Genomic DNA, 17,480 nt, shown 5'->3' with positions numbered 1-17,480 from the left:
GCTCGCCAATGGTCATTCTTACACGAAAACCTCAAATTGATCGACGGATTTCAGTCGGTTAAAGAATCCCGGTGTGCATATACAAGATGTGACAAATTGTAAAACACTAAACTAGCGTGGTTATTTAATCAGAGAGTTTTCCATCATGTAATGTGATTTTCGGTCGAACATTTTTGGTAATTTTAATTGTACAAAGACGTTCAACTTTCGTGGCTGGAGCACACATTGATTGCTTGCTGGTGGTGCGCGTAGCAGCCTAATTCTATAGCAATTAAGATTCGCTTTAAAACAAGTTTAGCTGGTTTGCAGCATTCGCCACCTGGAATTTCTCGCGCAATTTGCAAATCGACGTGTCAGCAATAATCTGCTCGCACGGGATGTGGTGAACCAACACAACCCGACTTGAAGCCTAAAAGTCTTTCGTGTTGTTTTGCGAGAAAAATAACTACGTGCTTGGTCTAGACGCATTCCAGATATATTTAGCAGCCGCTGATGGGAATGTTCATTTAATCTGTAGCTCGGCGCAATGGACATTATACAAATCTGCTTATAGATTTTTAAATACGGAAACTAATTGACACTTGGCTGGCCCTGCAAATCAAATAATACTCACGTCAAAATCGTGGTAGATGTTATAATTTTTACTAAAATTTACACTTAAATATTCACCTTACGCAATCTATCTATACAAAGATATTTCATTTTTTGATTGGCTTGATTGGCGGGTCTAGAGAGTGATCTTTCAAAAAAAAAAATGATTCTTTATATTCGTTTTTGTTTGAATAGTATATTTTTAATATTGTGTTAAACTAACACTAAAGTTTTTTTGTAATAATAAAATAAAATCTTGATTAAAGTAATAACAACAGTATAGTACAGTGGTTCCAAACCTTTTTGTTGTCACGGACCCCTTTAGACAAATTATTAATTCTGCGGACCCCTACCTAAATTTTGCCGGAACTCAATTAACATACTATTGACTATTGTAATAATTAGGCTACTCAACTATACTGTACTGTGTCAAATTGTTGTTGTTGTTGTTGAAGGAAGAAAGAAAGAACGAACATAAGAAAGAACAAAGTTGAATACACCATTGGCATAAAAGTTGAACAAACAATTGACATAATACTAAAATAAAGAAACTAGAAAAACGTGGGGGAAAATATATAAATAAAGACAAGATAGGCTGACGACCAACCCACTACATCTGCACAGCAGGGAAAGAGGGCCAGAGGTTTTTAGCGGGAGTTGCGCCTCGCACTGTTAGGACTTAGTCGCCCTTCGTCAAGCGGTTTTCCTCGGGGATTTAAAATTGCTGGTAAAGTTTTTGCTGCGTACCTTTCAAAAAGCAATGGGTAACAACCACGCGAGGAGCTTCGTTTTTTACTAAAGCAGCAAATCTGGATTTGTTCCCGAGCATAGCTGGTGTTCCATCCATGCATATAGAACAAAGTTTCTTTTTCCAATCAAAATTTTGTTTGACGAAAATTTCTTTCATCGTTTCAAATATATTACTTGCCTTGGTAGTTTCCAAAAGAAGCTTACAAAATATAACGGTACAGTTTATTCTCTTGAGCTTGAGCTTGACATATGTGCATTTAAAGAGAGAAATGAAAGTAAAAAGATCGCTCTTCGTTTTTCCCTAAAATTCATCAAGGTAATCACGGACCCCCAAATGCTTTCTCACGGACCCCAGGTTGGGAACCGCTGGTATAGTAGATTGAAAAAACAGTGTTCATTTAAGTTATCATCAAATCAGATCAGAAAACTGTAGAAAAATGTAAATGAATTTTACTCCTAATATTTGAACAAAACGATGAAGTTCGCGCAGTGTTTGTAAATTCGCGCTGTGTCTTTTCCATTTACCGAAACATTGAAAATCCTTGAATATAATCCACCTCCGCATGATGAATAGTCTGTGTTGCATCGCAAAGCAATTTGACCTTCACCGGTTGGATTATTAAGTTTTTTGCCCATCATTGGCGCATTATGGAAAACTTTTTTTTAGTTATTACTTATTCAAAGCGAGCATGTAGCGTCCGTCGCCTGTGGCCTATTTGTTTGCCTTCTTATGCGTTATAAATCGACTCCGCCAGGCAAAAATGCCTCATTCAGAGTCGTTCGGGATTAAAAGTGTAATGCAGCTACTTTGCCGATAAACACTATAGTCGACGCACGCCAAGCTTGCGCTAGCTAAGCTTATTAGGTTCATAATTCGCATTTTCATTTAGTTTGGAAAGTTGGAAGCAGGCTACATTGTATAGTGTACGCCTAAATTAACACACTAGAGTTTTAACTAACTAAGCTTTATTTGCTTCTTTTATTTTTTAATGTAATAAAAACAAAAGAACATACAGATTTTACAGATTTTAATAAATGGCGGCGTGATAGCTTGGGCAATGGTACGTTCTGGAAAAAAACCTTACGGCAATGTTTGTTGCATGTTACTACTACGCGAAGGGATAATAGTAAATAAATATAAATCGCTCTTCTGGTGTAAACGAAGTAAAAACCGACGTTTACGGCAGCGGATACCAGCTACTTCGTTTACACCAGAAGAGCGATTTATATTTATGGATAATAGTAAAGTTAAATAATAATATTAAACAATAAAACCCCGTTTAGCAGTTCTTTAAAGGACGATAGTTACAATAATTTTTTAGCAATTTTCCAAGAGGCACTGACCCCCTTTAAAAAAACATTGAAGTGTCAAATGTATAGTGAAAAATAAGGATAAAAGACCAAATTTATTCTTATTCTAAGTACCAAGGCTACAGTGCATAAATGGTTTGACAGCAAAAATCTTCAAAAATTAAGATGTGATTGGCCAACTTTTATTTTTTTTTAATAAGGAGTATTTTTTTGTAATTGTCTAATCTTGTGTATATTGAACTATAAGTGGTAACTTATGTGGCAAATTGCTTCTTCAGAAAATTTTGACGAATTTAGGTTTATAGCCAAGAAACAATGAATTTGCTATATTTGTGTGTTTTACTGGCTTTGCTCGGAAAATATGCAATCGCCCACCAAGGTAAATTGTTTTTATTTTGTACAATAGCAATGCTGTTGAATTTTCAAACCCTTTCCAACAAAAAATTGATAATGGTTCGGCATTTCAACCAGTTACAAAAAGTTTTTTTGTTTTAAGACACAGAATAGATAAAGCCCCCACTACTATAAAATGTCAGTAATTTAGAAAAATATGTCAGTATGTTTGGAAAAATGTTTGAAATGAAATGTTATATTTATTGTTTATTCTTCAAATTATATACAATTTTTAAAGTTTTGAATGCATGTTATTAGGTCATAGTGGTATGGTAAATTCAATACCAGGTCATAATGTTGGCGATAACAACACTAAAACAATTAAAAATCTCTGCTGATTACGACTAAAACATTTACACACATGTTCAATGTGCGTAAGTGGAATTCGTTGCCAATGCGTAGTCGCGTATATACTGGCCAACAGTAAGAACCCTTAAGAGGTCGACGGGTACCATTAAGCCCGATGATGCCTTCCAGCGTCCAGTGAACTGGTCAATCCACATAGTTTATTCTTATTGCTGTTGCAGAGTGCGGCCCTAACCAGGAATGGTTGGATTGCAAGCCGTCACCAACCTACTGTTCGTCACCCGCACATTCGAGAGTGAGAAGGCAATCGGATGGCGACGGAGGAGGAAGAGGTGGTGGTAGGAGCGGAGGGAGAAGTGGTGGTAGGAGCGGAGGGGGAGATGGAGGGAGAAGTGGTGGTAGGAGCGGAGGGAGAGATGGAGGGAGGAGCGGAGGTAGGAGTGGAGGGAGAGATGGAGGGAGGAGCGGAGGGAGAGACGGAGGGAGGAGCGGAGGGAGAGATGGAGGGAGGAGCGGAGGGAGAGATGGAGGAAGGAGCGGAGGGAGGGGTGGAAATGGAGACGGCGACCGACCTCGCAATTCTGGGCTTTCGGCTTTGACGAGATTAGCCTTATTTTCTCACTACAGCAGGCCATACTTCTACCGGAGACGTTACCCCTACAGCTACTACCCGTCCAACCGACGCGGCCCTTACTACTACCCGTCGTCCTACAGCGGTTACCCGAGCGGCTCTTACTACTCGCCTTACAGCGGTTACCCGAGTGGTTCCTATTACCCACAAAGCGGTTACCCTAGTAGTTATTATCAAAGCGGTTACCCAAGTTATTCATCCCAAAGCGGTTACCCTAGTGGTTCATCTTCATATCAAAGTGGTTACCCTAGTGGTCCATCTTCATATCAAAGTGGTTGTAACCCAGGCTGTGATTGCATACGGGGTTATTACTGGAAAAACGGTCACTGCGTCAGCCGAATAGAGTGTTGATGAACAAAAAATTCGAGTTTTTTGGAAGATGTATATGCATATTACACAAAATGAATGCTTCTAAATCGACGTCTGGCTTATTCAGATGTTGCTGATTTCTGTACTCGCTACTTTCGGCGATAACGTGGTGTCAAATACACTAATGCTGTACAGAAGTGTTTTTTAAACTGTTATTGATCGCGGCGGACTAACATAATTAATCACCATAAATAGAATATCTTTAAAAACCATTTTGCCTTACAGCCTTTGAAACAAAACTAGGCAGGTATATACCATAATAATGTTATCCGTTATTAAATGTCTGCAGTCAAAGTCTCGCATGCTTTTCCGCAAAATATTCTATTTCGACTAATTCAGTTTTGATAATAATGAGAAAAAATGTAACACTTATGTGCCACAGCACACAGTTTGAGATTCACTGCTAAAAAGTTAATAATGAACAATCTGGAAAACAAGATATCGAGTGATATGCGCCAATATTTTCGCCCGCAAAGTGTAAGGATTATAGACAACATTACTAAAGCGATATACGTTTAAACACAAAGTAAAGTTGGAGGATAAAACATACGACTTCAAAACAGATTTGCCAATTATAACGTTTTTAATCGTACTACTTTTAGCGTTGTTAATATATATATTTAGATTAACATGAGTTGTTCTGCTCCTCTAAAATTCTGTTTTTTCTTTAAATATAAAATTAAACTTTAAATTTAAATTGTATATTCGCGGCCGGAAACCAAATCAACTGACAGTCTAGATACTCGAAATTATAACACATATTGCGCATAAATGCGAGGTAACGTACCGTAGCATGTTCAGAGGCAGGGCCATTTTTAAGTGAGTTGTGCCTTGTAAGCCCTCTGTGTTTATACTATACAGAACATTTTAGACGTGGCCGGTTTTCCGAATGGCCTGTGTTTTGCCTGTATAAGCCAACATGTCCACTACGGTTAATGTACGTTATATAAGTGGCGTCATAAGCCGTTAGGCGACGGGTAAAAACTTGCTCTATATGTCACGGCAAAATCATAACTAATCCATACTAATTCAGTTTATATATTTCATGTAGCGTAAAAGTATGTTGTAAACTTCGCTGCACCACCTTTCCGCCGTGGAACCATCCACACGCCCCTTCGCAAAGATACGACGACTCAAACTAAATAAATCATTTATTCTGGTCATTTATGGTCGTTAAAAGTTCAATAGTTATGGAACTAAAATTTAAATTAACAAAAAATTCAAAAATTTTTCAAATAAAAATTTAATTTTTTTTTAAATAAAAATTAAAAATTTTATTTTTTTATTTTTTTACCGTTTGCATTTTTACTTATTGGCAAAATAATCAAGTCGCCGCCAAAACGTATGTTTGTTTTTGACGCACATCATAGCTGTTGTGTTTATACACCTTTTTACGTTGCATTCAACAAACAATTTAGAAATATTTGTGGTTTCGCAGGAGCACTCCTATACTACAATCTTAGGCTAATAACGAAGATTTCGTACATGAATAAGTTAAATAATAAAAAACACAAGTTGTGCTTCTATAGGGCGATTTGTATTTTAATTCGAAGCGCTTTTATCGCGGTATTAATTATGTTAAGTTTCTATTTGCACATTTTAGATTTAGAAATGCGCATAAGACAAAAAATATCGCTATAGTTTTTGTGACACCTTAACAAGGCTATCTCTTATGTTTCTGAACTCAAAGATCTTCCGCGGATCACCGACAGGGTGATCTGCCCAAATGTCACTTTTATGCTTTCTTTTGTTTGACTTCGTTCGCATTAACAATACAGATGCGCCAGGCACCCATACACAGTCGACCAGGATTACTTGATTGCCTATAGCACAACACACAGCGATAGTACTCAACAGCTTTGAATGAAGCCAGTAACAAAATGCTAAACCTTATCACTAGGGCGATTAATATTTTACCTAAAAAATTGGAAATTTAGACCTAAAAAAATTAAAATTTTGACAAATTGTGACCCAAAAATAATTTATTTTGACAAAATTTTGACCTGTTAGAAATACATTAATTTAAATACACTAGGCGTCCTTAAACTCACGTGTTTTATACCGTGTATTGCTCTAATAAAGATAGATATAATACGGTTTAAATGACTTTGAACATAAATCAAAACTAAATTTTTTTTTTATAAAATTGAACGATAAATTTCAAAACAACTAAACGACTAATTTCAAATGGCTGACTATAGTTTTTTTTTTAATTTTGTAAACGATTTATGTGCATTTTTATTGGATTTTGACAAATTTTGACCTAACCTGAAAATTTTGACAAAATTTTGGCTTTTTCTGACAAGTCAAAAAATAATCACCCTACTTATCACCCTTTACGTATCAGAGCCTTCACAGAGGGATATACACTACAGTACCATATCATTTAATGAAAGATACACACAAATACGACCACTCGATATAGTGACGTAACAATTGCATTTAGTGGGTGGAAATAAAAACGCACAGTGGTCACGTTTTATTAAGTTAGCAAAACAGACCAATCACAGCAAACTAATATCCGTTTAATGTATAAACAATGTATGGCAAATATACTTAAACATTAAATAATTGCGTAAGATTTTGGACTTATGGTTAGAAACATAAAAAGAAAAGTACGAGGGGGGCTAGATCACAGATGTTATTAAACACATATGTTTGTGTGTCTTTCATTCATTTTCATTCATAAAAAGAAAAGGTTTGTCTGTGTTTTGATTTGGCCCTCAGAGCCAGCGGTTTACTATACCACTGCTTGCTGTTTTCCAGAAAGTACAACCAGTTTGATCCGACCGAACCGCTTTGTTTATGCCCCTAAATTTTAATTATCGTATCTTTTTTCGAAAAACAACTATTAACCGACGTTGTATTGTATTAGATTGTAAGAAGAGTGAATTGGTTAAAGGTAAATGCGTCTGGTCAAATAAAAGATAGGCCTAGCAATATTCGCCTTAAAAATTACTGCTGAAAATAAACAGAAAAAAAACTTTCACGAGAAGAATGCCAAACTACTCAACGACTTCAAATATATAAATAAATTCAATTTAATACAACAATGTATGTAACGATTTTCCCTGACGCTGTTGCTCGCCGTGGTTTAATGACGATTTTTCTATGGAATGCAAGAATCGACCTAATCTATGGTCGCTTTTTTTCTCTACAAACTACCACCTGCAGAGTCGGGTATGTTACTTGCTGGTAACATTATTTTGCACCTTTTCGCTCGGTGCGTCTTCCGGGTGTATTGTGTTGTTTGTGCAAGCACTACTTGTTCAACAGGTTAAGTCAGTTTTCGTAAGCAACCGGTGCCTGGTACAACACACTTCAACCCAGCACGATCCCAGTTAGAAAGGAATTTAGCCTACTAAACTGGTGATTTAACTTCTCGAAAGAATTTAAAGGAGACTTTAACGAGTCGCTTCGTAAGTATGACTTATTAAATGGTGTATTTTGCCCGTTTGCCTAGAATCTCGTTCATTAACACGTGTTCTTTTTATAAAAAAATTTTCTCCCAATTCCTATGTAGGGGAGACCGGGGCGTGTTGATACAATTTTGACATATTATCTAATAACTTGTTTATCTTTTGAATAAATAAAATAAAACCTTCGCCATACAAAAATTCAATCTTTTAGCAATAAGTTGCCACAGGTTCTATAAAAATATTTTGTTCACCGGAAAAGTTATGACCTTTTAAAAAAGACAAAAAATGTGGTACAACGTGCCCCGTACACGGGTCGATTGTAACACCTGATGGGGCAAATTGTAACAAATTAAAACAACCGCATAAACATATTGGAAACTTATTTTTGTTGTTATATTTCAACGAAATGTCAAATTCAAAAGGTAAATGCAACAGACAGTGTTAGCCTACGATGCAAATGGCTTAAAGTTTTCATCATCCGAGTCGCAGTTGTGACATAAATACGAATAATTCATGTCGGGGGTGCACGCTTTGTGGGCCCACAAGTGACATCTGACACATTGAATCCAAACCTCTTTTGTTTTAGAATTTTGGAAATGTTCCATACATACCAAACAGTAATTTTCTTCGTCGTCCGAAGAATCAGTTTGCTTGTTGTTGGGTTGTTTAAATTTATTTTGTTGACTTTTTGGGCAGAATTATTTTTCTTTTAGCTTTAGCAGGCTTCTGTCTCTCCGCCTCTTCCATTGCTTTCTTGACTGGCGTATATCCGTTAAAATTTCTGCTTGCATCTTTTTTCGTTTGGATACAACTATTTTCTTGATGGTGCTTTTGGCAATGGACGAAGTTCTTCAGGACTAAAGTTAGAATGAGGTTCGCATGCGGAAGAAGTTGATGGACTTTGACGTAAGAAGTCCGATCCTGTGGAATGCGAAGACAGAAGAGCTGGTGGCAGACCATGTTGAGACAACAAAGCTGTCCCAATGGGAGCTGGAGGCAAATTGCCAGACGATGAAGCTTATTTAGCATCTTGAGTCAAAAAAGATGTTTGAAGGGGAGCTGGAGGCAAATTGCCAGACGATGAAGGTTCTTCTTCATGTTGAGCCTATAAAGAGGAGTCTAGGAGAGCTAGGTCAGGCCGATCAGTCACCTGTGAAGGAGAAAATTTGTGTTCTTCAAATATATCGGAGTTGAAGGGACAGATTCCTGTGCAACGGAATCCTGACTGAATGTTATTTGGCGTTGTTGCCAGTGGAAGAGTGGTATTCACAAGCCCAGGAATATTATAAATCGTCATGGTTTTTCCGGGGTTCATTTTTATCCAAGCGTCACTGGCACCATTAACAAATTTTTTTAGAGGTCCATAAACATTACGATCGAGCGGCTGAAGTTTGTGGCTGCAGTGAGGAGGAAACGAAAGAAGTATGACACCATTTTGCTTACAATAATCTATGGCTGCAATTGTACGGTGGGAGCTATGATTGTCGAGCAAAAGCAAAACCTTTCGTTCAACTGTGACTTTAGTGTAGCTAACAAAGCGTTTAAGGAAAATAAGAAAGTTGTCCTGTTGCATCCATCCGGATTTGTTTCCGGATCCTATGCAGCCATGGGGACCATCTCGAACAAAGTGATCGGCATATCGAGACCGAGGAAAAACAAACATGGGCGGTATTGTATTTCCGATGGCGTTTATTGCACAAGCAAGAGTGACTAACGTGGCCCTCTCACCTGAGGTGAAAGCACCGACCTGTTTTACCCTCGTTTTGCGATAACACGGTTAGGAACTTGAACAGTGGTAATACCTGTTTCGTCGACATTCCAAATATCGTTACCATTCAACTTATGGTTTGATATCACGCCATCTAGTTTGGAAAAAAACACACCGACATTGGGTTTGTTAAAACTCGTAGCCCTTGACAGACTTGTTGCTTTCTGCACCGTTGAGTTTCTTTTGATGCAGCCAGTAAACCAAATATTGCACTTGTATTTCACTGCAAGTTCGTAAGCGAATTCTCGGACCTAAACAAAATTAAACTTGATTTCCAAAATTTCAAGTACAGCCTACTTATAATTTATGTGATTTAGAAATGATATCACCGATTCTACAAAAGCAATATGAAGTAAGTGTAATATCTTACATTTTTGGAGACAATCCGTAATAAGCATCCGCTGACATCAAGATATATTTTGTCAACTCCATTTCTTGCAACTCCGTGAATACTTGAGTAGCACTGCGGTAACCAACAGAAGGCAATTCATTTGAACCACTATCTTCTAACTTCTGTTTTGCTTTACAAAATCTAGACAACGTGACATGGCAAATAGAATATTCTTTTGCTACTGATCGAATAGATTTTCCTTGGTTTTTCATATCGTTGGCAGCTCTTGCAAGTTCTGACACAGGCGTAGTCCCTCTGTCAGTTTTTCGTTTAAAGTTTCTCACCATGGCTGAAAATATTTAAAGATTTAGTACATTATACTGTTTCGACGGGGTCAGTTGTAACACCTTTTAAATGTTACAACCAGCCCCGTCAATTTTGTTACAACCGACCCAGGCCCATGTCAGCCATTAATTGCCTTCGTTCACCACTTGCCCAGTCAACTGGCTAGTTCATAAAGTATGCAATAATAAACTATAATAATTGCTAAATCCGATTGTATCCTTTCCAATTTTTTAAGTTAAATGGTTAAACAACACTAACAAAAACTAAAAAAAGAAAAAAACTTACTTTCTTACCTGAAATATATGTTTTTGTCCACAACTTTGTTTGTACTGCACGTAGCCTGCTCAAACTTTCAATGGCGGAAATGAACCGAAAGGCGCATGCGCATTGTTAATCACGTGATTTCAGCGTGTCCATGGGTGGCGCAATTTAGAGTGTTACAATCGACCCGTGTTACTTTACGCCCCGGTCTCCCCTACCGGCAGCACCATTTGGAAATAATGAAGTTTTTCGTAAAATGTTTGTTATCAACTTTGTACTTTTATCGAAATTCTTTTTTTGATTAAAGCGGACTGCGTGGTTAGAAATTTTAGGAATGCACTGTTGCTAAAAAAAGTATTAATATCTAAAAAATTATGTTCGACGACCGAAACTCATTCCAATATAAAAAACTTTGTGCAGTTATACTTCAAGATTTTCATTACTTTGTAATACAGTGAAACTGGTGGTTTTCGAGGACTGTGAAATTATGGCTAATTCACATTACTTGGGCGTACTAAACTTAGCCTAAGTTTCAAGGCACTGCAGCCAATTATCCGCGTTTTTCTAGGACTAGGCAATAAATTAATCTCCCAGGTAATAAAAGCTGCTGCTTGAGCAGACAAACAGTACAGATACACCGACCTCTTCTGCCGATGTGTGTTGGTTATTAAGCCTAACTACAGCCTTGAAGTTGTTTGTAGATTTGGTCTTGCTCTGACACTTCGTTTTCTTAAGTTTGCTATCGTTTTTTTCAATGGATGGCAAACTAATCGTCAAAGCAACTTTGAAATCGTTTAGTTGAAATCGGAAGGTAATTTTTTTAATACGTCCATATAAAGAACATTCCAATTGATGTTTTTTGTTGGTAAGTTTTTTATTACGGTATTTAAAAAGAAAACTAAAAATGTCTTTCAGTAGCATTAAAGCAACATGTGCATATGATCGTTAGGTAATAGACATGGTTTCAGATATATGCTGATTTTAGTTTATCAAACATATAAAAGGCAAAACATTTGTGGTCCTTTAGCATAATCTAAATAAACATTTGGAGTTTCATGTGTGAGAATGATTCCTATTTTTAATCCAATGAAACATGGGGTCGTATATTTTTATTGCGTTGATAAACAAATCACTGGCAATGCCATGGTGGCTTTATCTAACATATAAATCGGCTCTTTTCAGATCATTTTTAGCCGATTAGTTTAACAATGAATTTGATTTTTTGTTTTGTGTTGCTGGCCTTCATTGGAAATTATGTCAAAGCTCATCCAGGTAAATTGTTTTGTTTTGTTGAAATTCATCACGGTACTGCAGTCATAGCTATTCAAGATGTTCCATATAACATTTCCTGGACTTTATTTCACGTAAAATATTTTAGTTTTAAAGGACGGCCGTCGGTTACTAAACGACCTCATGACTTATAATATAACAAAATAAGGCATTATTGAAATCACGTACAAATGTAATATTTCAACCATCGGTTATCGGCTCTGATTCCATGCTACCAGCCCTTCTTGAAAGCTATTAAGAACAGAGTTGTCTCTACTATCACAAACCTGGTTTCGGCTTCGAAAAACAAGCGTCTAATTGTCTTTCAGAATGCGACAGGGGCCAACGATACAGCCAATGTAAGCCGGAAGGACGAAAATGCAGCGATATAGACGATCACATTACAAGAGTGAAAAGAGGGGCTGACAGCCCACCCGGTCCCCCCGCCCCTCCAGCCCCTCCAGCCCCTAGGGACCCACTCTTTCCACCAATCAACTTCAAACTTGCCGCAAGGTTGTGGATTTTCCTACGAGCCTTGTACCCACGACGGCGACCGTATTATTACCCCGGACCTCGCTACACCGGCCCATATGGTTACCCAGGTCGTGGTTCGCATTCGTCACAAAGCGATCAGGGTCAGCAAGACAGACCGCCATGTGTAAGCGGCTGTGTATGTCCGAATGATCTCTTCTGGGATGGCAACAGATGCGTAAAGTCACACCAATGTCCCCATGACTAAACCACGCAATATATAAACATAGGCTGTATGTGGAAAAGAAATTGTAATATTCATTGGCAGTTGGGTTATTTTAAGAATATCTTAACCAAATATTTGTAGTCTGAAACTAATAGGGGCTAGTTGGGAAACAATAAAATCCTGATTTTATGTATAATATAAACGGTTTGTGTTAAACATGAATCGACTTCTCCCCATTTGCAAGCATGAAGTATCTATTGTTTATATACACTGCAAATATTGCCTTAAAAAAAGGGATCTACAAATTTCATAAAACCCATAGATTTATGAATTTAAGCTTTGTTTTTGTGGTGAGCAATAAATATCAATAACCGCCTAAGCAAACAATTTATCGGCTGCTACTGTTTGAAAATCGTAGATTGCTTCACTCTTTGCTGTATATTGCCTTGGTTCTAAAACTTGCTTCTTTTGTTTTGTGCTTACTTGTTTGCTTCATGTTGGCGCAGCTTTGGACCGGAATAAACGAATATTAACACATGTAATATGCTCATTCAGGCTTGCGATTACAGTCACCTCTTTATGATGACTTGTTTCTTGATTTTGCCAACGGATCGAGTAAGGCAATGTCCCTAGTTGTTTTCAATTAGTTCAAAATTCTTGAATCAATAAAAAAACATCATAATATCCATAAATAAGGCCTCATGGTGTTAGGGCAAGATATAAAAGATTAAAGCAAACTGTTAAACCCGAAAAAATAAACTTATTCATTCAACAAACCAACTTGCTTTTCATGTGTAACTTTAAATTATGAATGGATTTATTACCAAGTGTAGATTTAAAAAGTCACATACCCTCTTATTTTAATCACGTCACGTTTTACGTGATTTTATGACGTCGTTCCGGACCCACCCATCCACCCGTAAAATCATTCAAAAAATAAAAAAATACGCGATCATGATATAAATCCGTTTATTTAAATAAGGTGTCACAAATCGTGACAAATACCTTGGTCAGAAATTCCTAAGGTGCTTAGCGCAATAAAGTTCACAGAGAAGTGGTAACAAATGTGATAATCCACTTAACGCTGTCTGAGCTTTTGCGTTAACTTTTTATGTTTCGAAGTTGGACTTATCGCAGCAGTCTCGCCGTATTTAGCGACGCCAATGCTCTCGGCGCGCGAAATTCGTCTCGATCGCTTATTTTGTAATCAAGCGCCAAATCATGATTCGTTAGAAAGAATGCCAGATTCGAGCAAACTTGTACCGGTCGCTGATTGCTCCACCATACTAATTAGAAAACGCTAACCGTCGCAGTTTTTTCACCCAGTTATGACAGGTCGTCGCTGCGGTTAGTCATTTGCTGCAGTCAAGGCCACCATAGAAGGAGGCGTATTCAATCGTTTTTTAATGACAGAATAATATTTTAAGATTTTTCAGGGCATATATTACTGTTCAGTAGATTAACCACGTTGTCACATGTTGGCTACTAAGCTGTGAAAAACAGCTTATTTCTCCTATCATAAGCGTATAAGCATAACTGTGACTTGCAGTCCGTCAAATTAAAATCCGTCAAATTAAAAGTCTTAATTTTGACACTTAGTAAGATACAAAAAATAAAGAAAATGAAGCTGATTATACTTCAAAATTAGGACGATTGAAATTTTGCGACAAGGGTTTTGACTTACAACAATCACAATAATGGTAATTTACAACATATTGAATGAAAGGATACGGATAATTGTATTTACCCGCGTCATTTTTTCGCAGTAACGTGGTCTGCCTGTAGCCCAGGTTGGAAAGTTTGGCCTGGATTTATCCCTTTCAGCCGCGGTCACAACTTTTTAAATATTTACCTGCGCGCTGCGCCCGCACACCAACCAAAAATTGCTCAGTGCTTCAAGTATTCTATGAACGCTGTAAACCTGTAAGTTTATTATAATGTCGCAACTTACAACTTTCGGTAGTCTGGTGGTTTATTTTCAGCCGCGGATGGTTCAAGTCGAAATTTTATTTTCAGCCGCGCATTTTTTCAGCTGCAAAACATCTCCTCCGCGCAATATCCAAAGTTTCCAATCTGGCCTGTAGCTGACCAAACCACGAAAGTCAAGGTAGTCGGCACTGCGGCAAAGTTGCCAGACTAACCTCTTAAAATCTTTATCATATTTAGTTTTTACTTTTAGATCATTTGTTTTTAAATAATATCAATATAGAAGGGTCGTGATTATCGGCCAAGGGCTAGTGGTTGTATCGGTGCTAGTTCTATTCCAGAGTGGTATCGTTAGCGATCCAGTACCAAACTGATTAAGCCTTTATTTTTGACATGGAGGCTGAAATCCACCATTGGATTACTATACTTGGTCATCATTATACCAGCAAAAACAACAATGTTGAAAACCAACAGAAAATATTTTGGGTTATGCAGCTTGCATTAACTAACGGAACCTATAGGAATCTTTAAAAGAAACATTTAGGTAAAATTTACATTAAAATTTAGTTTTAATATACCTCAGTCCACAGCACATACCAAACATTTTAGCCAAGTCGAAGTTTGGTTAACACCGGTCTCTATTTGTTTTCATTTTTTACATTGCTGCCTAAAGGTTTTCTCTAACTACCGTATTAAATCTTCTTCAGAAGCCTACCACTAGTATCACAATGAATTTAACTTACGGTTGAATTTTTGCTGGTTCTGCTTGGATATTGCGTCACCGCCCAACAAGGTAAACGTTATGCAAAATAAATTAAATTGTTTTTTTGGTAAAAATTGTAGTAGCATTTTAGAACAGTATAACAATTTACGCATGTACGGTCAGTTGGTTACGCATGGCCTATGGTATCCTGATGACTGTCTTTCCTATTTGACAGTCCGGGGCCGATGGTTAACCTACAAGGCCTTTTCTGAAAGCATAGTACATTGTCAGGTTGATTAAGTGGTTTCAAATTCGATATAAGTTTGCCGGTTAGCGAATAAACCATTATTGAATACCGTAAAATGTAAAAAAAGGTTAACCAGGTAGTTCATAGGTTTTCGACAAAGGTATTTCACATTATTTTACGTTACACTTAAAAAATCATTGTTTTATATCGCGATCCGACCTGATACCGAGTGACGTCATTATGTTCAACCACGTCTGAGGTATTTTTTCAAGGTTATTTGGCTAAAGTGTGCTTCAGCATTATGAAGTTTAGTTATCCCCACTTGTTAACCTACCTTTTATGACAAATCACCCCTTCAAAGTAGAAATAACAGCGATAGCCAATCATGGCTAAGAATTTTCGAAAAATTTAATATCGGATCGGCAGCGAAACCACCCTAGTATCGCTCGCGTACCTGTACTATCATTTTACGTCAAGTTTAGGCTTCGATCCGACATTATTACCACCTATATTGCAATATTAGATCTTCGTGAACACTATATAAACCCGGTTACACTTTACAACTGTTTTGTTATCTGCTTTAGTGTGCAGCGGAGGTCAGCAATACTACCGGCGTAGGCCGGAAGGAAGGAAGTGCAGCGATATCGACGAACGCACTACAAGAGTGTAACGTGGCGCGCCTGTTCCGGTGCCTGAAATGCCGCCAATGGTGCCCTCGAACTTTCTAGGGCTTAACTTGGACGTTGTTAGACGCTTGTCAAAATACTACGTACTTTGACGTCTTATCCGCCGACCTTAATTTTACTCTAGGCCTCGCTATCCAGGATCAAGCGGTTACCAAGGCCCTCGATCGCAATCGTTCCAAAGCAGCAGCTCGCCGTCGTGTGAAAGCGGCTGCTCCTGCTCTCGCGGACTCTTCTGGGATGGCGCCGAATGCGTGAACGCAAACCAGTGTCCTTATTCCTAAACCTTGAACTTAACCGAACCTGTGTGGTGGCCACTTGTATTCTATACGCTGATTTTCAACTGGCCATTTGTTAACTTTGGGCTGTTTACTGCAATAACCTCTTCTTTCATAAATTGTTTAGTTTGCGTTCTTTTTCCTTTTTTATTCCTAAACTCTGCACTTAACCGAACCGGTTTCTTGTGTGTGACCACTTGTGTTCTTCTATACGGTTTTTTTTTTCAACTTGGGCAAGTGTTAAATTGGGGCTGTTTACTGCAAATACCTCTTATATTAAATACATTGCTTGCTAACGTCAACTGGAAAACAATAATATTTTTTGCACATTTTTATGTACAAACATAAAGGCTCGAGCCGTGTGAAATTTAAAAAAAGTCCAATTTGCGCTTAATACAATTAAATATTTGCGCCAACTTTTTATCGTGAATTTTGTGAAGCCATTTAGCTTTGGTTCAGCTGCCCTCAAAAACTTGCTAAAATTCAGTTTATCGTCTTAAGGAATTGTGTTGATAGATGAAATTGTTTTTAAAAATGTGCCAATCTAAAAGTTATTCAGTTATCCATTTTTTATTTGGAACCAACATGAAGGCAATTGTTTCGCGCTTGCCCGCAATATCCGTGTATAACTGTATATGCTTTTTGACACGGTTGCATGAGTTCGACGTAGCTTTGAGACGCCATATTTACAATTTTCAAGCAAACAATTTAAAAAAGCGGAACAAACTCGCGCTACTTTGACGACCCTGACAAAGAAATATCGCGTTAACGCCTTAAACTGCTTGTTCAATCAAGATGTGTGGCAACATTTACGTTGTGTGGAAAAATCTTTGCCTCAGTCGCTCGTTTCCCAATTGAAATCCGCCCGGAGATATATTTTACAAGGGTAAAATAATCGATTAAGCGTTTAACTGGCACGTTGCGGATTCGGCAAGCTTTTTAGTTTTACCTTCCGGCTATGCTTTGGTATTTGTGCTGGAAATAACTTAACTGTCGTCTATGGGCGGCGGCGTGCTGGAAATAGTGGTGGGAATGTGCAATTAGCTGACAACGAATTTTTTTAGTCTGAGATAATTTCAGATAAACTTGTGCAGCGTTTGATAAACTACGATCCACGATGGATTTTTTATACACATTATTGCAATGTCCAACTCAAACATGCCGACGTGTCAATTTTTATCTTATAACTTGTTTTCGTGCAA

At 37.6% G+C, this 17,480-nt stretch overlaps 1 protein-coding gene and 1 long non-coding RNA gene across 2 annotated transcripts in view; both read left to right on the top strand.

The window, feature by feature from the left end:
- LOC146145451 (uncharacterized) overlaps nt 1–17,480 on the top strand; it is a 119,721-nt gene that overhangs the window by 17,229 nt on the left and 85,012 nt on the right. The window lies entirely within an intron of this gene.
- Nucleotides 11,661–12,962, top strand: LOC146145458 (uncharacterized). The gene is made up of 2 exons (XM_083390350.1): nt 11,661–11,747; nt 12,074–12,962. The coding sequence occupies exons 1-2, from the start codon at nt 11,684–11,686 to the stop codon at nt 12,481–12,483; spliced, it is 474 nt and encodes a 157-aa protein (XP_083246476.1). The 5' UTR covers nt 11,661–11,683; the 3' UTR covers nt 12,484–12,962.

This window comes from Ascidiella aspersa, chromosome 5 (assembly GCF_963924565.1).
Source record: "Ascidiella aspersa chromosome 5, kaAscAspe10.2, whole genome shotgun sequence".
NCBI classification, from domain to species: domain Eukaryota; kingdom Metazoa; phylum Chordata; class Ascidiacea; order Phlebobranchia; family Ascidiidae; genus Ascidiella; species Ascidiella aspersa.
Note: the sequence above shows the minus strand (reverse complement) of the source record. Positions and strands in the feature narration are given on the sequence as shown.